Raw genomic sequence first — 25409 nt, forward strand, 5'->3', positions numbered from 1 at the left:
GGGGTGCATTTTCAGTGCAGTCGTAGAGAAACTCAAGTGTCACTTCCAAAATATCCACCAGATGTCGCTAGTCTTAATATAATACTCACCCACAGGCTAGCTGGCAGATAACCTTTTTTTTTTTTTTTTTTTGAGACAGAGTCTCACTCTGTTCCCAGGCTGGAGTGCAGTGGCACGATCTCAGCTCACTGCGACCTCTGCCTCCCGGGTTTGAGTGATTTTCCCACCTCAGCCTCCAGAGCAGCTGGGACTACAGGCGTAGGACACCACGCCTGGCTAATTTTTTTATTTTTTATTTTGGTAGAGATGGGGTTTCACCATGTTGGCCAGACTGGTCTCTAACTCCTGACTTCAAGTGATCCTCCTGCCTCGGCCTCCCAAAGTGTTGGGATTACAGGCGTGAGCCACCACGCCTGGCCACTGGCAGATAACTTTTGAAATGTGAATTTTAAAACTTCATGTGAAAAAAGAAAAAAAATCCATAACCCAGGAATAGGTTAAAAAAATCATATAGAAAATTAGCCGGGCGTGGTGGCGGGCGCCTGTAGTCCCAGCTACTTGGGAGGCTGAGGCAGGAGAATGGCGTGAACCTGGGAGGCGGAGCTTGCAGTGAGCCAAGATCGCTCCACTGCACTCCAGCTTGGGCGACAGAAGCAAGACTCCGTCTCAAAAAAAAAAAAAAAAAGAAAAAATCATGTAGAATATTTTCACATATCTGCTTTGGTGTGGTTTATATTAAGCACTAGCATCTGGTGATTACTTTGGCGACATCCTACTCTAGTCTTTCACCATTCTGTCTTTCTCCCTTCTTCTGCCCACTCAGTCTGTCACATTCATCATGTATACTCTTTCCTCACATACTAGTCATTGGATTCTCAGTTTTACTAGTCTTCCTTTTACTATTCTTCCCTCCAGTCTTGTTTCTTGCCCCATGTGTTATGTGTATATTTATGTGTAACTGTCAGTTATTCAAGTTTTTGCTAAAAGAATAAGACCTGGCATATAATGACTCATAAGAGGTGGTCAGTATCTATTTAATGGATGTTTAATGAAACAATGTATGAATGAATGAGAGGAAAATACAGGATACTAAAAATTATTTATATTTGGCTTGAGAATACAGTAAAAAAGATTCACATTCCTAAATTACGTATAATTAAGTACTAAATGACACAGTATAGAACATGCTAGACCGTTTAGAGTTTTCTTTTGGTTTTTTTTTTGAGACGGAGTTACGCTCTTGTTGCCCAGGCTGGTGTGCGATGGTGTGATCTCGGCTCACCTCAACATCCGCCTCAACCTCCGCCTCCCAGGTTCAAGCGATTCTTCTGCCTCAGCCTCCAGATTAGCTGGGATTACAGGCATGCGCCACCACGCTCGGCTAATTTTGTATTTTTAGTAGGGAGGGGGTTTCTCCATGTTGGTCAGGCTGGTCTCGGACTCCTGACCTCAGGTGATCCGCCCGCCTTCCGCCTTGGCCTACCAAAGTACTGGGATTACAGGCGTGAGCCACCGCTCCCGGACCTTTTTTCTTTTTTTGAGGCAGTGTCTCACTCTTGCCCAGGCTGAAGTGGAGTGGTGCAGTCACGGCTCACTGTAGCCTCAACCTCCCGGGCTCAAGCGATCCTCCCACCTCAGCCTCCTGAGTAGCTGGGACTATGGGCACGTACCACCATGAGTGGCTAATTTTTGTATTTTTTTGTATTAATTTTGTAATTTTTTTGTGCCACTGCATTCTAGCTTGGGCAGCAGAGTGAGATGATCTTCTTGTCTCTCTCTCTCTCTAAAAAAAAAAAAAAAAAAAAAGACATTATTCCGAGGGTCATTTAAAATATTTTTATTGACAATTGTAATAATTTGTTTATTCAAACTGCCTTTCTGTTTCTTTATAGTCATGAATTATTGGCCATAATAGTTGTGTTACATTTTATATAGATTTGAATTTCACACTTCTTATTTTTATGCAGAGAGAAGTCACAGGCAATATTTTCACCAAACGATGGTTTTATTTTAAGGCTCAAAGTCTTACTTAGGCTAACATCTTACTCTATTTATTAACAGACGTGATTAATGTTTCTCCCACTGGCTCATTCATTCCTTCAAGTAAAAATAGATTTACATTTTTGTAATGTAATCTTGCATTCTTATGTAATGTAATGTTGCATTCTTCATATGACAGTATTGCATAATGGTTAAGAACCTGGACTTTGGCTTCACCATTTAGTAGCTATTGGGTCTGTGACAAATTACTTCTCCAAACCTCTCTTTCTTTATATGTAAAAATCCTACTGTTTATGGTAATTGTGACAGTCAAATGAGCTAATACTAAGTGCTGAGTACAGGGTTTGGCACACAGTAAAAGCTCAATTTTGCTATTATTACTGTTATATATAGATATTTGGGTAGCTTTCAGTTTGTGGGGGAAGTGTCTGCCATTATTGTCAAAATAATGCAGGACTGAGGAAGCCAGGTATAAGTTCAGAAATCAGGCAGCATGGCAGGGATATGCAGAAAGCAGTTTGCTGGGTTTCTTTGCCTCTGCTTCCAGGCAGAGTGAATGACAGCCCTGCAGCAGCAGAAGTGGTTCCAGCTACCCAGATGGCTTGCAGTTTTCCCACATACAAACACTATGGGATGCCTGATCATTGTCCCAGTTATTCCTAGTTCTTGTAGCTAGCCCTCATACTCTCCCAGCTCTTATGTTGATATTACAACATGGTGGGATCGGGAGGATGGAAGGAATACTAAATGTTAGTGTTGTTTGGAGCTAAAGCTCAGTTCTTCATCTGAGCCACTTTGTAAGGCCAACTAAGATAACTGTGGTGAACATCTCTTCTGAGCAAAAAAAAAAAAATGGACATTATATGGTCTGACAGGAATTTTGTGCTTTTTCCAAATGTGAGAGGCAGACTATGTAAAATAGTATAATTTTTGGAACACATCTTAATAGTCATATGGGAACAATAGAATGAATATTTTGAAATTGTACTATTTAAATCAAAATTAGATGCCATTAAAATTTTGGTTCCACAGTTGCATTAGCTGTAGTTCAAGTGCTCAGTGGCCACGTGTGGCCACTATATTATACAGCATAGATATAGAACATTTCCATCTTCACAGACAGTCCTAGTGAACACCATTGCTCTAGAATATGTGGTTTGTATAGTTATAGACTTTTAGGGAATAGTGCAATATTGGACCATATGCCTTATAATACATTTTTAAAAATCAATTCACTACAATTCTCTCTTAATTCCTCCAGCATGCTGTGATGGGCAGTGCAAAGAGCACAGGATCAGACCTCAGAGCCCTCTGGTTCAGATCTTAGTTTCCATACTGACTTGCTGAGTGACTGTGAGCACCTCTCCTAGCCTTGGTTGCTTTTTCTATGATATAAGGGACTTGGGCCAAGTAAGGAAGTTGGGCCAAAATGTTTTGGAGCTTTAAAATTCAGTGATTTCATAAGTCTTTTTCCAGAAACACTGAGCTCACAGATCCTACTTTGATCAAAGACTTGTTTGAGAAACGCTGACCTCTGGCATAGATAACTGTCAGCAGGATCTCCCTCTGATGTCTCAATATTTTCTGCTCTGTGTACAAAGCATGAGGGGCTCTCAACCAATCAGGATCCTCTACCCAGGGATCCACCAACTAGGTACTTTGGTTTTGCATGATTATGCATGTAGATGTATTGCATGCAAGTCTGTGCTGTTGGAAATTTCATGCTTCTCTTTATAAAGGAACTTGTTGAATTGACATGGGTTAGTGACTCTCCGGGGGTGTTACACCATGAAGTGTGGTAGTGTCAAAGGGAGTTCTTGGCAGTTAAATTCCTCAGCTAGATTATGAAGGACAGTGGTCTTTGGACTTGTGGGCTGCTCAGGTTTAGAATGATTTGGTGTCTTAGCTTTTCCCCAGCATTAGCCAGAATTGAACCCACTACATTCAACCAGCAGCTGCCGCTCAACACCTGTGCTGGCCCTCTGCCCCCTGCCTGTTGTGGTCAGGGAGATGTGTTCTTTTTCAGAAACATCTTTGTGTTTAGCAGCTTTAGACATTCAGACAAGATATTGCTAGCCTGGCTGCTCTTGGTGGATTTTCTTTTTCTCTAAGGACCTGAAGAGGTCATTAGGTTGAATAAGAGCCATTACTGACTTTTCTTGCTAAGGTACTAATCAGGATTTGAGGAGGAATCTGGGTCTTCCAGAAAATCATAAGTGTAGACTCCTAGATCCTTGAGCTGCCTGTCACTGATTGGCTGCGTCCTTGGACAAGGCCCTGACCTTCTCTGAGCCCTAATGCTCTGTAAACCCTTCCTCTCCATCTGGGATCACGAGGTGGAATGTAAAATGAATGTTTTTTCAGCTTCGAGTTTTCCTATAGAAACAAGAGTTTGCACTGAGTTGCAAATGACTAGTATTCCTAAAAATAAATAATCAAGGCTATGACTTCAATAGCTAGAAACAGCCTAGAATAGCTTTCTGTTTCACTTGAGGAAGCTTTTTACCTCTTTCAAATGCACCAGGACATTTTTGCAGTCTTTATTTTAATTAAAGCCCATTTATTTTAAAACACATTAAAATATGGGTTGTATATTTTAGCAGTTATTTTATAAAGAATGAAATAGGAAAATTTTGGAAAAGCCTTGGTCATCCTTGATGTTTCTGTTGTGATCCTGCGTGATGTTTAGCACTGTTCTATTGAATGTGTTCTGATACCATCAATAACTAAAGTTCTTTTTATCCTCTTTTCCCCCTTTCTTCCTCTGGTCTTTCTCTTTCTTATTTCTTTCCCTTCTGCTTCCTCTTCTTTAGTTTGACCTCACTGTCCAGGGCCCATGTGGAAAAAGGTTGCTGTTTTCGGTTAGTCTGGAGGAAAATCCTATGATTCACTCCCTTTCCCACCCACCTTCTGGTGGGCCGTTTGTGGCCTTAAGTTAGCAGTGTGTGTGTGTGTGTGTGTGTGTGTGTGTGTTGCGCACCCTCCCCGCGGGCACACCCGCCTGCAAGCCTGGTGTGTGTGTGCGCGCGCGCGGCTGCAAGCGCATGCATACGCCAGCCGGGCCGTCTGTTTGTCAACGTGTGTGTGTGTGTGTGTGTGTGTGTGTGTGTGTATGCACACAGCGCGCACATACAGCAGCACGTTTGCCTAAAAGCCGTGTGTGTGTGTGTAGCGCACGCACACACGCCCGTGCTGCGGCCGGGGGGGGGGGGTGCGCGTGCGTGCGGGCGTGCAGCGCGCGCCCTCGCCAGCCCGCCTGGCCGTGGGGCTTTCCCTCAGGAAAGCGGGGCTGAGGGCAGCCCTGCAGCGCCGCTCAACCTAGTGCGCGCCCAGTTGTTTCCATAGGAACCGCGACCGCGCCGGGCCCCTCCAGCGGAGGCCCCCGTGCGAGCATGCCCAGTGCAAGCCGCTAGTTTGGCTCCAGTCTAGGTTTCCAGTAAGTGGCATGCGGGACTCCGGAGGGATCCCAATGAGCTGAGCCGAGAGCCTTTGTGTGCAGAGGGAGGAGGAGGAGGCGGCGGCGGCCGCCGGGCTGGAGACCCCGCCCGGGGAGCCCCCAGCAGGAACAATGCTAGCCTGCCTGACCCGAGGGAACTTACTGGACGTCCTGCAGGAGGGCTTCAATGAGGTAACTGTCCTGCTCCTCCCACTCCTCAGCTCCCCTCCCCCAGCGTCTCCCGCCCAGTCTCCGGAAGGGGTCCTCCTCCTCCCCCATCCTCTGGGGACCCCAGAGCAAATCGCCCCCAGAACCCCAAAGGGGCTAAGGTGGTACTTACGGTGCAGATGGGTGAACCAGGAGAAATCAGAAGGGCCGCCTGCCCACAGCTAAGCTGGGCCATGACCTTCCCTGGTAGCTTACCTGAGCCCAAGAGGACAGGACCACAAATTCAGAAATCACCTCCTTCCAGAAGAGGGGGTATCCATCCTCCCTAGAGCTTCTCTCTCCAAGGAAATCCTCAGGGAATCCCTGGATATTTGGCAAAAGTGCTCATCTATATCAGGAGCTAACCAGCGGAGCCAAGGGAGGGTGGAGTGGTACTGCATTGGTAGAAAGTTTGAGAGGGCAGGGGACTGTAGATGGTCCATGTGAAGTGCCCTCTTCATGTCTGAATCTCTTTCTGAGTGCGGGGCAGTAGATTTCTCTGCAATCAAGGACATGGTTGTCTGAGAGGAGCTACTGAGCCAGAGGGGACCTGGGTCCTGGGTCCAGGGAGCCAGCGCGTGCACCGGTCCATGTGAGAGCAGAGGAACTGGGGCCTCAATCTGACAGGCAAGATGGGCTAGGGCCGACAAGAGGTCATTTCCTCCCCACTTGTTTCTCTTACAATTCTGTTTATTGCATTTGCTTTTCTTGTGACCCAGGAAATTCTGGTTTGGGATGCTTCCCCCTCAAGATTTGCTCCATACGTCTTCCGCTGCAGCTAAGCCCTACTCCTGCGGGTTGTCTTAGCCCAGCATCCAGGGAAACCTAGGCTGTTAGTTGTGCCTTTCTTCATTTCTCTCTCGCTCCTTTTCCTTCCATCTCTCTCTTTCTTCTCTCTGTGACTCTCTGAAATGTAAGATTTTTAAAATCAGTTTTTACTCAACATATGAATACATTGTCTTCTTAAATATGAGCATTTGATAGGCAAGACTGACGTGCCTTTGGCTCCCCCCACCCATTCCAGCCTTTTCCCCAGAAATAACCATTCTCATGAATTCGTGTATAAGATTTTATTTCTCCAGCTGCACTACAGACTTCTTCCTTAATTCCTGTTTCTAATTAAGAAGCTCTGCAGCCTGACCTGCCACAGAACCCTCCCCTGTTCTGGCCCCTGTGCCCTAGCGTTGTTCCTAACACAGAGGAAAACTGCAGAAATGCTGTCCCAACCTAACCGAGTTGGAATTTTCCTTTGGCCAAGGGGTGTCACAACCTTCACTGAAGGGCGGAGCTTGCATCCTGTCTGCACTGCAGGGCACCTCATCTTTGCATCCTTCCTGTCTGAACACACGTAAGGGGATTGTTAACAAAGAGCTGTAGTCTAAGAGTTGAAACACAGAAGAGCCGGGAAGCCTACCTATGAGTGATTCCAATATTCTGGTTCCTCTTTTCTCACTCTCTGCCTTTGGGCTGCCCCTGGTCTTTAGCTGCGTAAGTCTGACTCATTCACCAACTGTGGCAAAAGCTCTTTTAGTTGTCTTATACCTCCTGCCCCAACTTAACAACAACAACAAAACTAAGCTCTTGATGGTCCCACTGTCTGTTTAAGAGGAGGAAACCAGCACAGAGCTGGTCCTAATCTTAGTTTTCTGCTCATTTTCACTTCGAAACCTTTCGACTGAAGAGCCACCTAAACCAAGAGGCTTGGCCTCTGTTTCATGCTTTGGTGCTTCCATAAATATCCCCTGACCTCCAATTCTTGAAAAACATAAGGGCATAAGGGAAAAGGGGAATGGGAGAGTGGTCTTTTTGTGGTGGTAATGGAATCTTCATAAAAACAACAGATGCATAACTTTTTAATTAATTGATCCCTAGAATAATGCAGTAGTGCCTCTTTTCCTTCTCTGATATTTGATTTTTCTACCTATTCTGTAAACTTCCCTCCATCCTCTCCACAAGCTAGTGTACGTCTGTTCCTCTCTGTTAGATTTGAACTCTGACAGCCAATGAGTACTTTTGATTTCTCTGAAAAATTGACATCATCTAAATAACAATGACAGTAATATGTTAAATTTGAATGGTTCCTTACAGTTTAAATAATTCTTTCACATTCTATATTAAATAATTCATTTTACATACAATATTACATTTAGTGCTACTGAATAATAGTGTAATTGGTTATTTTAGAGTCCATGGGGCCCTATTTGACCTATTCAAGCCTCCAGGGTTGCTTAATCGATCCAGTAATATCAATTTATTTTTTTAGAGTCCTTGAGATAAGGATGTAAACAGTGATTTAAAAGCTAGTGTCAGAATACGCTTTAATTCTTCTGAGAATTCCTACTGAGTCTACAAATACCACACATGTATCCAGTCACCTCCTGGGAATGATCCAAGTACATCTAAAGCTATTCTTCATCACCCAGATGCCTTATAGGTCTGTGTAGTTAGGGCTGTGACCTCATTCTCTATGGCAGAGAAAACTGCCACAGGGAATGGAGCTTTGGCCTTAATTGGTTAATTATAAGGGAACCCTGCAGCAGAGAGAAACTCTGCCCTCTGAATCCTGGCTTCCCTCTACCCACTGTTGGCTTCTGTTCTCAATCCTTTGCCACTATGTATAGCCATGCATGACAGAGTTTTCTCTTACCGCATTTCCTACACAGAGCCCTGGCCTCAACATGTCTGGCAAATAACTCACGGAATTGATCCTTGTCAGTGCTTTCAATGCAATGCCTTTGAATGGCATGGTTAATTTGGATGGCAAATTATCCACAGGTTTTGGCTCCTGCCACCCTGGCTGTCATCCCCCATTTCCTATGGCTTGGCCAGGCTTCCTATAGATCACAATCTCCCCAATCTGCATCTGCCTCGAAGCTATTTGTTTTCTCTGCTGCTTGATATTGGTGCTGTCCTATGAATGTTGTAAATGTGCCAACATGGATTTCTGCAAGTGTTTTTTGGGGGGCTGAACTTTCTTTAAAAACAACTTTGGTGCTTGTGTTGGGAGGTTTTGAGAGACTTGAGATTATAATACGGTTTGGGTAATATGCATTCATTTATTCAGTTATTCATTAGTTATTCATAAATCAGTAGTTTATTGAAAGGGGATGGATAAAAGAATTGAAAAACACTCAGTTCCTGCTTCCAAGGAGTTTATAGGGAGAGATAGGGTGTACTGATATGCAAAGGACTGAACATTTACCAACCCATCTGCTCATTGAGGCCAGATTTTTTCCCTGCTCGTCTGGTACATGCATGCAAGCAGTCATTCACTGGACATTCTCTGAATTACTGTGTTTGCCAGTCACTGTGCCAGGCTCTGGAAATACATAGAAGTCTAATAACGTAGAGTCTGTGCCCTACTGGAGCTCACAGACCAGTGAAGAGGAAGTAGCCAGGCACGGTGGTTCATGCCTGTCGTTTCAGCTCCCTGAGAAGCTGAGGCAAGAGGACCACTGGAGCCGAGGAGTTAGAAGCTGCAGTGTGCTGTGACCGCACGTGACTGGTGACTGCACTCCGGCTTAGATGACAGAGAGAGACCCATCTCTCTTAAAAAAAGAGACAGGCTGGGTGCCGTGGTTCACGCCTGTAATCCCAGCTACTCGGGAGGCTGAGGCAGGAGAATCGCTTGAACCTGGGAGGTGGAGATTGCAGTGAGCTAAGATCGTGCCACAGTAGATGTTCAGAGTGTCAAACTTGGGAAAATTGAGGTGATACAGAAATCTTACTTGTGGGGAAGAGTGAACGTAGGCCCAGCTGTGGTGTGCATGGCCTGGGGGCTGAAAGTTGGGGGAATGGTTTATGAAAATGATGGTTGACAGGAAATCACTTGTCCGAACCTTAAGCTTTTGAACATAAGTTCTGGCAGACTTTCCCTACCAGTTTTCCTCCAAGTAGAAAAGTAGAAATTGAAATTTCACATTAAGATTAGTCCGCTTGGCAGTCCCTTAGAAATATAGGAATAGGCCAGGCACAGTGGCTCATACCTATAATCCCAGCACTTTGAGAGGCTGAGGCAGGAGGATGGCTTGAGCCCGGGAGTTCAAGACCAGCCTGGGCAACATGGTGAGACCCTGTCTCTACAATTAAAAAAAAAATGAGCTGGGCATGGTGGCATGCATGCCTGGGATCCCAGCTACTTGGGAGGCTGAAGTGGGTAGATCACTTGAGCCCAGGAGGTTGAGGCTGCAATGAGCCATGTTCCTGCTACTGTTCTCCAGCCTGGGCAACAGGGTGAGATTCTGTCTCAAAACAAAACGAAACAAAACACACACACACACACACACACACACACACACACACCCACGAAGAGTTTTGGTCTTGTCTCATCTCCATAAGGGGGACATAGAGTGAGTGAGGAAGAAGATTGGAAAGTGAAACATTGCTCCTAAGGGCCTTGTGCCCTCCATAGAGTAGCGGTGGTGTCAACACTGGGCCAATTAGAGGCTTCCAGACATTTTCACAATGAACTCCTCTGTGCTTTGCTGTAGAAATTAAAGGCTTGTTAAGTCTACAGAGCAACTCAGCACCAGATTCCCCAACCTTCTTTTTTCTATCCTGCCTGATTTCTCCTCTCCCCACCCAGGCTCATTGGCTTCATTCCCACAGGAGTCAATGCCAGCTAAACAGATGCACCCTGGCAGCAGGCTATCAGGCAGCTTTATGTTCCTCGTGGTGAGTGATGAGTTGGCCAGGCATGTGGAGCAGTGATAGGGCACTGTTAGCCAGGTGCCACTCCCCGAGGCGGTTCAGAGGATCTAGGGAACACTAGAAAGGCTTCATCTGCCATGATTGGCCTTGTTGTCTAGGCTGTAAGGACCAAAGGCTAAAACTGACACTTTCCTGAATGCATTTTCTTGTTTGTTATCCCCCAAACCAAGCTCCATTAAAGTGGTCATGGATATTAGCTAGATGTGGTAAGGGAATAGAGAACCAATTCCACAGGCCCTGAGGGTGGGCTCTTATCTCCTGTTTCTAGGATGAGGGACACCCCTAGACTATAGAGTGATACTTCATTCATCCATTCATTCACATGCATTTATTGAGCACTTACCTTGTAACATGTACTTGTGAAGGAGCAGAGAGTGTTTGGGGACTCATAACTGATGGAAATTTAAAAATAAGTTTAGGAGATGATATCTTTCAGAAAATCTTTAGCTCTTTACTTTCTGATATATTATCTTTTGACCACTGGGCTGAATACTAATATATTAATCTTCCCTTATCCAAGGGACATCCATCTCAAGACCCCCAGTGGATGCCTGAAACCGTGGATGGTACTGAACCTGACTGCCATCAGTCGGAGCCTGTTTCTCTTCATGTTTTCTACCCACAAATTTAATTTACTTTGAGGCCGTTATAGAGTAAAACAAGGGCAACTTGAACACAAGCACTGCAATACCTTGGCAGTCCTTCCAATAAGAAGATGACGGGTAGCATAGACAGCTTGAATATGCTGGACAAAGGGATGAGTCACGTCTTGGGTGAAACAGAGTGGGATGGCACAAGATTTCATCACACTACTCAGAGTGCTGGACAATTTATTTATTATTATTTTTTAAATTTTGATTTCAATTTATTTATTTTTTGAGACAGTGTCTCACTCTGTCACCCAGGCTGGAGTGCAGTGATGTGATCTCAGCTCACTGCAACCTCCGCCTCGCACCTCTTGGGCTCAAGTGATTCTCCTGCCTCAGTCTCCCCAGTGGCTGGGACTATAGGCATGTGCTACCACACCCGGCTAATTTTTGTAGTTTTAGTAGAGACAGGGTTTCACCATGTTGGCCAGGCTGGTCTCGAGCTCCTGACCTCAGGTGATCCACGTGCCTCAGCCTCCCAAAATGCTGGGATTACAGGCATGAACCACCGCGCCCGGCTACGATTTAAAGCTTAGGAATTATTTTTGGAATTTTCTTTTTCTCTTTTTTTTTTTTTTGTTTTTTGAGACGGAGGCTTGCTCTGTCCCCTAGGCTGGAGTGCAGTGGCACAATCTTGGCTCACTGCAACCTCCGCCTCTTGGGTTCAAGCAATTCTCCTGCCTCAGCCTCCCGAGTAGCTGGGACTATAGGTGCGTGCCACCACGCCTGGCTAATTTTTTTGTGTTTTTAGTAGAGATGGGATTTCACCGTGTTATCCAGGATGGTCTCGATCTCCTGACTTCGTGATCCGCCCACCTCAGCCTCCCAAAGTGCTGGGATTACAGGCATGAGCCACTGTGCCTGGCCCATTTCTGGAATTTTCTATTTAATATATTCAGACGGTGGTTGACTATGGGTGGTTGAAACTGTGGAAAGAAAAACTATGGGTAAGGGAGACTTCTGTACAAAGAACCTGTCCTTGAAAGGAAGAAGAAATTCAAGGATATTTTTACTTGTGAACTTTATTTGTACCCAATTAGCCATCAAATTCAATGAACAAATAGCTTTTCCAGGTTCAGTAAAGGGCTGAAAGAGTTAATAGAAAAGAAATACATTTTTTCATGTGTTTTTTGGCTGCATAAATGTCTTCTTTTGAGAAGTGTCTGTTCATATCCTTCGCCCACTTTTTGATGGGGTTGTTTGTTTTTTTCTTGTAAATTTGTTTGAGTTCATTGTAGATTCTGGATATTAGCCCTTTGTCAGATGAGTAGGTTGCGAAAATTTTCTCCCATGTTGTAGGTTGCCTGTTCACTCTGATGGTAGTTTCTTTTGCTGTGCAGAAGCTCTTTAGTTTAATTAGATCCCATTTGTCAATTTTGTCTTTTGTTGCTATTGCTTTTGGTGTTTTGGACATGAAGTCCTTGCCCACGCCTATGTCCTGAATGGCAATGCCTAGGTTTTCTTCTAGGGTTTTTATGGTTTTAGGTCTAACGTTTAAATCTTTAATCCATCTTGAATTGATTTTTGTATAAGGTGTAAGGAAGGGATCCAGTTTCAGCTTTCTACATATGGCTAGCCAGTTTTCCCAGCACCATTTATTAAATAGGGAATCCTTTCCCCATTGCTTGTTTTTCTCAGGTTTGTCAAAGATCAGATAGTTGTAGGTATGCGGCGTTATTTCTGAGGGCTCTGTTCTGTTCCATTGATCTATATCTCTGTTTTGGTACCAGTACCATGCTGTTTTTGTTACTGTAGCCTTGTAGTATAGTTTGAAGTCAGGTAGTGTGATGCCTCCAGCTTTGTTCTTTTGGCTTAGGATTGACTTGGCAATGCGGGCTCTTCTTTGGTTCCATATGAACTTTAAAGTAGTTTTTTCCAATTCTGTGAAGAAGGTCATTGGTAGCTTGATGGGGATGGCATTGAATCTGTAAATGACCTTGGGCAGTATGGCCATTTTCACTATATTGATTCTTCCTACCCATGAGCATGGAATGATGCAGCCAAAAAACACATGAAAAAATGCTCATCATCACTGGCCATCAGAGAAATGCAAATCAAAACCACTATGAGATATCATCTCACACCAGTTAGAATGGCAATCATTAAAAAGTCAGGAAACAACAGGTGCTGGAGAGGATGTGGAGAAATAGGAACACTTTTACACTGTTGGTGGGACTGTAAACTAGTTCAACCATTGTGGAAGTCAGTGTGGCGATTCCTCAGGGATCTAGAACTAGAAATACCATTTGACCCAGCCATCCCATTACTGGGTATATACCCAAAGGACTATAAATCATGCTGCTATAAAGACACATGCACATGTATGTTTATTGCGGCATTATTCACAATAGCAAAGACTTGGAACCAACCCAAATGTCCAACAATGATAGACTGGATTAAGAAAATGTGGCACATATACACCATGGAATACTATGCAGCCATAAAAAACGATGAGTTCATGTCCTTTGTAGGGACATGGATGAAATTGGAAACCATCATTCTCAGCAAACTATCGCAAGAACAAAAAACCAAACACCGCATATTCTCACTCATAGGTGGGAACTGAACAATGAGATCACATGGACACAGGAAGGGGAATATCACACTCTGGGGACTGTTGTGGGGTCAGGGGAGGGGGGAGGGATAGCATTGGGAGATATACCTAATGCTAGATGACGAGTTAGTGGGTGCAGCGCACCAGCATGGCACATGTATACATATGTAACTAACCTGCACAATGTGCACATGTACCCTAAAACTTAAAGTATAATAAAAAAAAAAAAAAAGAAAAGAAATACAATAGGGTGTTTACTGGCAGAATTTAGGCCAATAATAACATAAGGTTTCTAAATCTCTAGCCTTGCTCTTAGTTTCTCAGCAACTTCCCCACCCTCATCTCATCTCCTGCTGCTGGAGGGTCTCAGAGTTCTAAACAGGTATCTGGTTTCACTGTAAAACTAATTTCCTTCCTGAACCATTCATATCTCCTCCTGAACTGTCTCTCTAACATACCACAAAAGCTCTCTGCTTTTCTTGTTTGCTTTTCTTGTTGCCAGCAGGAAAACATAGAGCCGCCTCCTTGGCTGTTTCTGCTCTAAGAACAGTAGATACCACATACTTCCCTGGTGAAGCCCCATTGGTGCTTTCGCAACTCTAGCAAATAAGTCCCCTGCAGGAATTCTGTGATCTTGAGTCTTGGAGGAGATAGAGAACTGAGGCTCGGCTTACAAACCTGTTTGGAAGGAAGGGCAGGTCCCAAGGAAAAACAGGAAGAAGGTTACATTTGGTGGCAAGAAAGCTTTCAAGGTCAAGATTTCCTGCACAAATGAAGATTTTGGATGGAATTGTCTATACTAGAAGACTTTTACCTAAAATCGTAGGTTTATTTGGAGTGTCTTGGAGGAAGCTGATGGAGATTATGGGATTGCTAAAGCCTCCTTCCACCGGCCACTTCTTGGTACTATCACTGCTCTCACAACTTTAGAGGGGTCCAGTCTCATCAAGCCAAAATCCTTCTCAGACAGTTTTAACTCTTGTTATGTCTACTGACTGACTTCTTCTGAGGCCTGACTCAGAGGGTGGTTACCATGAAAACCTTCAGTTGTTCTAGACATTTATTACACTGGCATCCTTTTAGCTTCCTTAGAACAAATTAGTCATGAAACTCCAGACTGAGATTAGTTCAACACTGTCACACACATAGTATGTACCAACTGTCTTGGTCTTTTTTTAAAAATTAGTTTGGTTACAAGTGCCAAAAACCCAACTTGAACTAGCAGGGATAGGAAGTGGACGTTATTGACTCATGGAATCCAAGGAAAGGCAGAAAAACTAAACCATGGAAAGGGCAGGGATGCAGCAGAAACAATGAAATCAAGAACTCTGACACTGGCAGGATCTCTTCCTCTGTTCTCTGCCTCTTGTCTGCTTCTTTCTATGCTGGCTTTATTCCCATTTACTAGAGCTGGTTTTTCCTTCTCAGGTGGGCAGCATGACCTATGGCAACGTCTAAGTTTTATATCTTACAACTTTGAGAGAAATGAGGGAGGAGGAGGAAGACTGATTCTATTCCTAAATGCCAGTTCAGAAAGTTCCAGGGATTGGCTGGCTTTCACCAATCAACTTTGCCAGACCAATCAAGTGTGACCAGTGGAGGGGGTGATACAATGCCAACCTGGTCATAGGACCCACCACTATGTGCACAGAGGAGGATTCTTAAAGAAGAGGGTATCATTGTGGGCTGGGCAGCTACCCCAGGAGCTGTTAGCTACACTATCACTGTAAGCCTAGCTGCAATCTGATCATTCCTACTTTGCCTCTCTTGACCAAGATCCAGGGTCATAATCAAAATATAGTTCTTTTTCCTTTTTTTAAAATTGTTATGCAAAAGAGCTTCATTTATTTGTTTAGTTTTCTGACTTTGTGCTGGTGTGTTCAATACTTTTTCTTTTCCTCAATAAGGAAGGCACGTTTGGTTCTGTCACAGACACACTTAGTACACATAGAACAACCACAGGCCTTGCTGACATGGATTTTTTTTGAGACAGAGTCTTGCTCTGTTGCCCAGGCTGGAGTGCAGTGGCACGATCTCAGCTCCCTGCAACCTCTGCATCCTGGGGTCAAAGGATTCTTGTGCCTCAGCCTCCCAAGTAGCTGGAATTACAGGTATACACCACCAGCCCGGTTAATTTTTTTTTTTTTTTTTTTTTGAGATGGCGTCTTGTTCTGTCACTCAGGCTGAAGTGCAGTGGCATGATCTTGGGTCACTGCAAACTCCGCCTCCTGGGTTCAAGTGATTCTCCCGCCTTAGCCTCCCAAGTAGCTGGGATTATAGGCGCCTGCCACCACGCCCGGCTAATTTTTGTATTTTTTTTTTTTTTTTGAGATGGAGTCTCGCTCTTTCGCCCAGGCTGGACTGCAGTGGTGCGATCTCGGCTCACTGCAAGCTCCGCCTCCTGGGTTCCTGCCATTCTCCTGCCTCAGCCTCCCGAGTAGCTGGGACCACAGGCGCCTGCCACTGTGCCTGGCTAATTTTTTGTATTTTTAGTAGAGACGGGGTTTCACCGTGTTAGCCAGGATGGTCTCGATCTCCTGACCTCATGATCCGCCCGCCTTGGCCTCCCAAAGTGCTGGGATTACAGGCTAATTTTTGTATTTTTATTAGAAATGGGGCTTTGCCATGTTGGCCAGGCTGGTCTCGAACTCCTGACCTCAAGCTATCTGCCCACCTTGGCCTCCCAAAGTGCTGGCATTACAGGTGTGAGCCACTGCACCTGGTCAGTTTTTTTGTATTTTTAGTAGAGATGGAGTTTTGCCATGCTGGCCAAGCTAGTCTGTAATTGCTGGCCTCAAGTGATCTGCCTACCTCAGCCTCCCAAAGTGCTAGAATTACAGGCATGAGCCACTGCACCCAGCCAACATGTTTTTTTTCCTTTGTTTATTTTGGAGAACCTCTTAAGAACTTTAGGTGTCATAGCAGGAACTCATTGAAGTCGGCCTGGGCACACGCCACATGCAGATTTTGGTGTTTTCCCAGCCTTCTTGGTATGAAGGTAAACAGTTCTGTGAACAGGGATTTGGGACAGCCTAATTTTGTTAGAGGCTGTATTGCAGAACAGCCTACAATGGTATGCCAAATGCTGGACCATTCTGAGTGCCTATGGACACTGTCCCCAGAATAAGCAAGATCTATTTCTCAATATTCCAGATATTTTCATTTTGCTGAGCCTGTTGTATCTTTTTGTCACTGAATAATAGGCTTGTAAAATGATAGTGTTAGAAGGAAACAAAATGCAGTTTTTTTTTTCTTTTGGTGTTTATATTTGTTTTGGTTCTTGTTTTCAGCTGCTGTGTGAAGCCCTTAAATTACTTTAGATGGCTGGAGAGTAGGGGTGGGGGCTTGAGGGTGGAGAAACACAGGAAGAGGGAGCTGGGTTTTGGACTCCCGACCCTGGCCTAATCAGAGAAGCACTGCTTTTCCCTGTTTTACATATCTGCTTCTTACACAAGTTATAATTTTAAAAAATAATGAGGCCAAAAAAAAATGAAGAAATGAAACTACTAGTCCACCTTTCAGAGAGTAACAGCCTCCTGTAAAAGGCATATGGTATTTCATCTGCTACAGAAAGAGAAGCCCTAATATATTGTTCAAATCAAGCAGCAGAGCCACTCAGGGCCCAGGCTTGCCCCACAGTCCTCTTTGAAGACAAACTGCTTTGTGGGAGAAATGGATGGCATGGCTGGCATTCAGAAGTGTCTACTTTGTCCTTAAGTCAGTTTCTTCAGAGCTGGCAGTGGGCATTTATAGGAAGAACAGGGTCTTGCCTGCCCCTTGGATGAGAAGTACAGATATCTTCAGGTCAAAGAGAGACAGACAGCTTAGTGCTTGTCTCCCTAAATTAGACATAAAGGGAGAGGCAGCAGCCTAAAGAAGGGTAGTATAACCCTTCCCTTGTGGATAAGACTAGCCCTATTCACTTGTGAAGCTCTGATCGCTGTTAGATGCCATTGAACAGATTCACGTCAGCATGCAAACACAGTGATGACATGCCAGAGGCTTATCTTCAACTAAAATTTTTTCATCAATGATTTAATTTAAGACAAACTAGTTTTTAAAGTTACATGAAGGCCGGGTATGGTGGCTCACACCTATAATTTCAGTGTTTTGGGAGGCCAAGGCAGGAGGATGGCTTGAGGCTGGGAGTTTGAGACTAGCCTGGGCAACATAGCAAGGACTCCATCTCTACAAAAATCAAAAATTTAAAAAAAGAGGAAAGAATAAAGTAACTTGGATCTGGACAGAATGCCAAATAGCCTCAGCACCTTAGTCTCTAACACTCTCTAGACAGGACTTCAGGATCCACAGTCTAGCCTCCCAGTTCCTGGACTGTCCCCACTGTAATGATTGTCCCCCTCCATGCCACTTCTACAAGGCCACATACCGAGGCCACACTTGGAACTTACTCTACAGAATTTTCCCATCCCTGAAATCTTGAACTCTGAAACTCTACTCTGCTCAAAACCCCAGTTTTCACGGTCCTACATTCCCATTAAAATTATTTTTTTCATTCCATCAAGTTCTCCTTTCCTTCCTGTCCTCTACCTTCTTAAGGCTTATCCACTGTCTCTTAATTTCTTCTCCCTGGCCCAGACTTTACTGTCAGTCACTTCAAGCACTTTCAACACCACGCTCACTTCCTTTGCCCCGGTGGTCACTGCCTCTCCTCTGATGATTTTCAGTCCTAGATTAGTCCACCCTTGGTTTCCCCTGCTCATGGCCGAGTCCTGCTGAGCAGGTCTAGAGCAAATCATACAACCTTGCTGATTAATTCAATTACAAAATGATGATTTCCAGTCCTAGCTGAGTGCTTGGTGCTGCCAGGAATCTTTAGCAGTCAGTGTTCTTTCCATCTTCTCACAGGGTCTGCCGCAAGTCTCTGACCCTTTCCTGAAGCCTCCTTCATTCTCCCCGTCCCTTTCACCCTCAGCAGATAAACTGGCCTACTTCATAGGAAGGAATGACTTGAGGGACAGCTGCATTTGAACTCCTTCAGCTTCCCTCTTCCCACCTCCGCACTTCCCCACACTCCTGATCAGAGGACGCAGCTCTTTTCCTCTTCTCTGAAACCTTGATGCATCATGATCTCTCCCATTTCCTCATCTGCCAAATAACTCTTAGAGCTCACCTTACCTTTTGGGATGCTGTAGAGCCCAGGATTTAGTGTCATCACTGAATTCAAACCCTTGTTCTGTCACTGAGCAGCCCTGCAACTGTGAGCATATTCCTCTGAACCTTGGTTTCCACATCTGTAAAATGGGAAAAATATTTCCTCGCAGGGTCAATGTGAAGGGAAAATACATGTATAAGGGATGTAGCAAAGTGCTTAGCACAATACCTGGCATGTAGTAAGTGCTTGGTAAATGGCAGTTATCTCATTGGCAAACTTATCTAGATACTCTCAAATGTGGATCTCCGACCCCGCGCCCAGCTCTTGGGCTCTAGACCTGTGTTTTGCCAACTGGCTGTGGAACATCTATACTCTGGTGTTCTACAAATAGCTCAGACTCTCTCAAAACCGAGCCATTGACTTTTCCCCAGTGCTTGTTCTTCATGTCTTCTCCATCCCAGTTAAAGCATCACCAGCCAGCCAGTCATTCGGGTCCAACATTTTGGACCCTCTTTTTGTCACTCCCTGCATCCTATCAGTCATCTCTGACTTGTTTCTGGAGTTTGTCCTTTGCTCACTGGTGCTGCTTCAGTTTAGGTGCTTATCTTCTCTTGCTTGAATTATTGCCTGGGCTCCTCGTTGGCTTCTTCAATCTGCATGCTGTTCTTTGTATTCCAGGATGCCGGTCACACAGTTTCACTCTCCTGTTTCACAACTTCACACTTTCCTGTTGAAGGTCATTAAGCCTTAGTCTCAGTGCTGGTGGTCGTGGGCAGACCTGTTTCTCCAACATTATCACCTGCTCCGCCCACATGCTACCCCCTCAACTGGCTGTTCCTCTAAGATACTATGTGTCTTCTGACCCTTCCTCCTTCCGTCACCTCTGCCCTTGTCCTCTCTGCAATTGGCAGACATCCGTAAAGAACCAGCCAAATGTCTCCTTCCCTGTTGACCTTTTCCTAATTCCCCCAGCCTTCCATCCTGTTGCTCCTTCTCTGCATAAATAGCTTTTTTTTTTAAAACGTTTCTCCCTTGTAGCAGCAATCACTTTGTATCCGTTATTTATGTGCCTGTAAGCACTGACCTTGACACAATGCCTGGCAGATAGTAGGGACTCAAGAAGATGTTGACTTGAATAAATGAATGCATGGAATGTCAGGATCTCTTGAGACACAATCTAACAAGGTGAAATTTATTAAAGGCAAATGTGGATCAAGAAAACCAATTTTACAAGCTCAAAGATGGAAGGGATATGGTTTAACAGCAAAATGTGTTAAAAATTATTTAGGAGTTTTGGTTGACAGTTTAGTGTGAGTCACCAATGTGACCAAAAAAAAAAAGAAAAAGAAAAGAAAAGAATATGAAATATCTTGAATGAAGAAGCTGAGTATCTGGTTTTCTACCTAGAGTATTGTGCTTGGTTCTAGGTATTACAGTTTTAGAGAGACTTAGATTGAATAGCAATATTTCTTATTTTATTTTTTTTATTTTTGTGGGTACAAAGTAGGTATATATATATATATATATTTTTTTTTTTTTTTTTTTTTCAGACAGAGTTTCACTCTTGTCGCCCAGGCTGGAGTGCAATGGCATGATCTTGGCTCACTGCAACTTCTGCCTCTCAGGTTCAAGCGATTCTCCTGCCTCAGCCTCCCGAGTAGCTGGGATTACAGGCGTGTGCCACCATGCCCAGCTAATTTTTGTATTTTTAGTAGAGACAGTGTTTCACCATGTTGGCCAGACTGGTCTTGAACCCCTGACCTCAGCTTATCCACCTGCCTCAGCCTCCCAAAGTGCTGGGATCATAGGCCTGAGCCACTGTGCCCAACCAGTAGGTGTATATATTTATGGGGTACATGAGGTATTGTGATATAGGCTTATGATGTATAATAATCATATCAGTGTAAATGGGATATCCATCACCACAAACATTTATCCTTTCTTTGTGTTACAAATAACCTAATTATACTTTTAGTTACTTTAAAATGTACAACATTATTGCTGCCTATAGTCACCCTTCTGTGGAATAGCAGTAATTCTTCAAACCAGTTTGCTTTTAAGGTTTTTTAAAATAAATTACCAAAATAGACAAACTACTAGCTAGCATAAATAAGAAAAAAAAGGGAGAAAATACAAATACACAAAATAAGAAATGACAATAGAAAAATAGCCACTGAAACAGAAAAAGTAATTACAACAGACTTTGCAGTCCTCTGTGCAAATACATTCAAAAACTTTGATGAAATGGACAATTTCCTAGGTAAATACTGATTACCAAAATTGATAGAAAATGGAAGTTTAAACAAACCAATTTCTATAGAAGAATTAGAGAACCCTATTAAGGAATTATTCCTCAAAAAAGTACAGGCCCAGATTATCTCATGGGTAATTCTACTAAACCTTCAAATATCAGATGGACACAATGTTGTGTAAATTATTTCAGAGCATTGACAATGAAGGAAAACCCATAAATACGTACACCTACTGTATACCTACAAAAATTAAAAATTAAAAAAATGAAGAATTTCCTAAAAGTTTTTATGAAATGTAATATTTATATCTAAACATTATAGAGATGGTGCAAAAAAAACCTACAGACTAATATTATTTATGAATATCCATGAGATTTGGGAGTGGCCAGGGGCCCCAAAATGATATAGTTTGGCTATGTCCCCACCCAAATCTCTTCTTGATTTCCCACGTGTTGTGGGACCCAGTGGGAGGTAATTGAATCATGGGGGCAGGTCTTTCCTATGCTGTTCTCATGATAGTGAATAAACCTCACGAGATCTGATGGCTTATGAGGCAGAGTTTTCCTGCACAAACTCTGTCTCTCTTTTTGTCTGCTGCCATCCATGTAAAATGTGACTTGCTCCTCCTTGCCTTCTGCCATGATTGTGAGGCTTCCTTAGTGATGTGGAACTATAAGTCCATTAAAACTTTTTTGTGTGTGTGTGATGGAGTCTCACTCTGTCACCCAGGTTGGAGTATAATAGCATGATCTTGGCTTGCTGCGATTTCCATCTCCTAGGTTCAAGCGGTTCTCCTACCTCAGCCTCCTGAGAAGATGGGATTACAAGTGCGTGCCACCACACCTGGCTAATTTTTGTATTTTTAGTACAGATGGGGTTTCACCATGTTGGGCAGGCTGGTCTTGAACTCCTGACCTCAAGTGATCTGCCCGCCTCAGCCTCCCAAAGTGCTGGGATTATAGACATGAGCCACCATGCCCGTCTTAAAATCTCTTTTTCTTCCCAGTCTCGGGTATGTCTTTATCAGCAGTGTGAACACAGACTAATACAATGTTCTTGAGTAGGATGATTCAACATCATAAATATGTCAATTTTCTCTAAATTAATTTCTAAGTTTAATACAATCCCAGTAAAAATTGCAAGAAGCTTTTTTAGGAAGTTAGACAAATTGACACTAAAGTTCATATGGTGAAATAAATACACAAGAACAGTCAAGAAAACACTAAGGCAATGGTTTACAGGCAGTAGTTTACCTGTAATCCCAGACTTTGGGAGGCCAAGGTGGGAGGAAGTTGAGGCCAGAAGTTCTAGCCTGAGCAACAAAGTGAGACCCTGTCTCTACAAAAAAATCCAAAAATTGGCCAGGCCTGGTGGCTCACACCTGTAATCCCAGCACTTTGGGAGACCAAGTCAGGCAGATCATGAGGTCAGGAGTTCGAGACCAGCCTGACCAACATGGTGAAACCCCATTTGTACTAAAAATACAAAGTTAGCTGGCTGTGGTGGTGCGTGCCTGTAATCCCAGCTACTTAGGAGGCTGAGGCAGGAGAGTTGCTTGAACTCAGGAGGCGATGGTTGCAATGAGCCGAGATCACACCACTGCACTCCAGCCTGGGTGACAGCGTGAGACTTTGTCTCAAAAAAAAAAAAAAAAAATCCAAAAATTAGCTGTGGTGGTGTGTGACTATGGTCTTAGCTACTCTGGAGGATGGGACTAGAGGATGGATTGAACTTGGGAGGTTGAGGCTGCAGTGAGCTGTGATCATGCCACTAAACTCCAGCCTGGGCAACAGAGCAAGACCCTGTCTCCAAAAACCAAACAAAGAAAAAACAAATGGGGCAGATTTCTATAAACCACTTTGGAGTGATTTTCAGAGTTAAATCAAGTGAATCAAATGAAGTGAAGTTAGAAAGGAAAGTACAAATTAGTATCAATACTATCAGGTTTTTCACAAAAGAAAGAGAAATAGAGGAACATACATGTATCTGTTATTTTCCATATAAACTGGAAACTAATGAGCTTGGTTATGTGGGATAGGGTGCGGAGAGGTACATGGGAATGCGGTGGAAAGAATGATGTGGGAGTGACACTTTTTATGTTTTTGAATAGCTCTTTCAGGACCTTATTAATTTTTCATCTATCCAAAAAATAAATAATTAAAATCAACCAGGTGGGGCACAGTGGCTCACTCCTGTAATCCCAGCACTTTGGGAGGCCGAGGTGGGCGGATCACCTGAGGTCAGGAGTTTGAGACCAGCCTGGCCAACATGGTGAAACCCCGTCTCTACTAAAAATATAAAAAATTAGCCAGACATGGTGGCACGTGCCTGTAATCCCAGCTACTCAGGAGGCTGAGGCAGGAGAATTGCTTGAACTCGGGAGGTGGAGGTTGTAGTGAGCCGAGATCACACCATTGCAGTCCAGCTTGGAGACAGAGCGATACTCCATATCAATCAATCAATAAAATCAACCAGAATGTGGGGCTAACCAAAAATGAACTACAAAGAGTAACAGATGAACCTAACTGTATTATAAATGAATAATATAACCACAGTGGAAGGAGTGGAAAAGGAAAGAACTAACCCAAGTAACTTTGGAAGCAGTATTTTGGCTGTGTACTGTAAGGCTAAAGACAAAAAGTATTGTACGGTAAGCTGTCTCTATCCATGCATTCTGTATCCATGGCTTCAGCATCTGTGGATTCAACAAACTGCAGATCAAAAATATTTGACAAAAGAATTGCATCTGTACTGAGTAGGTACAGACTTTTTTTTTGGTCATTATTTCCTAAACCAGAGGTCCCCAACCTTTCTGGCACCAGGGACCGGTTTCATGGAAGACAGTTTTTCCATGGACCAGGTGGGGGATGGTTTTGAGGTGATTCACACACATTACATTTATTGTGCACTTTATTTTTGTATTATTACATTGTAATATATAATGAAATAATTATACAACTTACCATAATGTAGAATCAGTGGGAGCCCTGAGCTTGTTTTCCTGCAACCAGATGGTCCTATCTTGGGGTAATGGGAGACAGTGACAGATCATCAGTCATTAGATTCTCATAAGGAGGGTGCAACCTAGATTCCTCACATGCACAGTTCACAATAGGGTTCCCATTCCCATGAGAATCTCATCCCACCGCTGATCTGAAGGGAGGCGGAGGTCAGGTGGTAATGTGAGCAATGGGGAGCAGCTGTAAATACAGATGAAGCTTCACTCTGTGGCCCGGTTCCTAACAGGCCATGGACCAGATGCCTGTCCTAAACTGTTACAGCTTAATAACTATTTACATAACATTACATTGTATTAGCTATTACAAGTAATCTAGAGATGATTTAAAAGGGTGCTTAGGTTATATGCAAATACTATGCCATTTTATATCAGACAGTTGAAAAGGGTGCTTAGGTTATATGCAAATACTATGCCATTTTATATCAGACAGTTGGGCATCTATGGATTTTGGTATCCAAAGGAGTTCCCGGAACCAGTCCTTTATGGATAATGAGGGACAACCTTATACAAATACTCTATTGTAGTTAATAAATTTATTTTTCACCAGGTATGAGTTAGCAGTTCTGAAATGATTTTATGTGTATTCAGGGACTGAGCAAATAAATATGTATTATGGATAGTGAGAGTCAGTTTTCTCAGGAGAAAGGAGTTACACAAATAAGGAAAAGGGAAAGGATGAACTCTGTGGTGTTTGGTTGGAAGAGATATCAATATAATTTATGGTATAAATTATGTATGTAAATATATATATACACACACACACAACACACCCCCATATGTATATATACATTCCATACATTCATATATATGTCAAGATAAGTACATATAGGTATGTATGTATGCATATATAAATTTCCTACTTTATCTACTGAGAGGACCTAGAATATTACCTCAGTAGCAGTGAGCACACCTGTCACCTAAATCTTGCTTTCTAAAAACTATTCTCCAATAAAAGGAACCAGAGTTCTTTTAAGAAATAGCTCAGCCTGGGCAACATGGCAAAACCCCATTTCTACAAAAAATACAAAAATTATCCAGGCATGGTGGTGTGCACCTGTAGTTTCAGCTACTCGGGAGGCTGAGTTGGGAGGATTGCTTGAGCCCAGGAGGTGGAGGCTGAGACTGTAGTGAGCTGTGATTGTGCCACTGCACTCCAGCCTGGGCAACAGAGTGAGACCCTGTCAAGAAAAAAAAAAAAAAAAAAAGGAAGGAAAGGAGGGATGGAGGGAGGAAGAGAATGAGGAATAGCTGATCCAGAGCTGGAGCAGGGAGAGTACTAGATGAGTAGTCTGGAGAATCTTACAGTGTCAGAAAGTAAGTACTCAAAAGATGAACAGGCCATATGGTTCAGCGGTTCCACTTCTGGGTATATATTGAAAATAATTGAAATCAAGATCTTGGCCAGGTGCGGTGGCTCATGTCTGTAATCTCAGCACTTTGGGAAGCCAAGGCGGGCGGATCACTTAAGGT

At 43.5% G+C, this 25409-nt stretch overlaps 1 protein-coding gene across 2 annotated transcripts in view; it reads left to right on the plus strand.

Moving 5' to 3' along the window:
• The window catches only part of DIXDC1 (DIX domain containing 1), a 102778-nt gene that overhangs the window by 4677 nt on the left and 72692 nt on the right, over window positions 1-25409 (plus strand). The window contains exon 1 of one of the 2 annotated variants that reach the window (XM_004052115.5): window positions 1087-5629. The exons of the other annotated variant lie outside the window; for it this stretch is intronic. Coding sequence (XP_004052163.1) covers window positions 5570-5629 — 60 coding nt within the window. The 5' untranslated portion in view covers window positions 1087-5569. Of the gene's footprint in view, window positions 1-1086; window positions 5630-25409 lie in introns of those variants that run through there. 2 annotated transcript variants of the gene reach the window in all.

This window comes from Gorilla gorilla, chromosome 9 (genome assembly GCF_029281585.2).
Source record: "Gorilla gorilla gorilla isolate KB3781 chromosome 9, NHGRI_mGorGor1-v2.1_pri, whole genome shotgun sequence".
In the NCBI taxonomy this organism is placed as follows: Eukaryota; Metazoa; Chordata; class Mammalia; order Primates; family Hominidae; genus Gorilla; species Gorilla gorilla.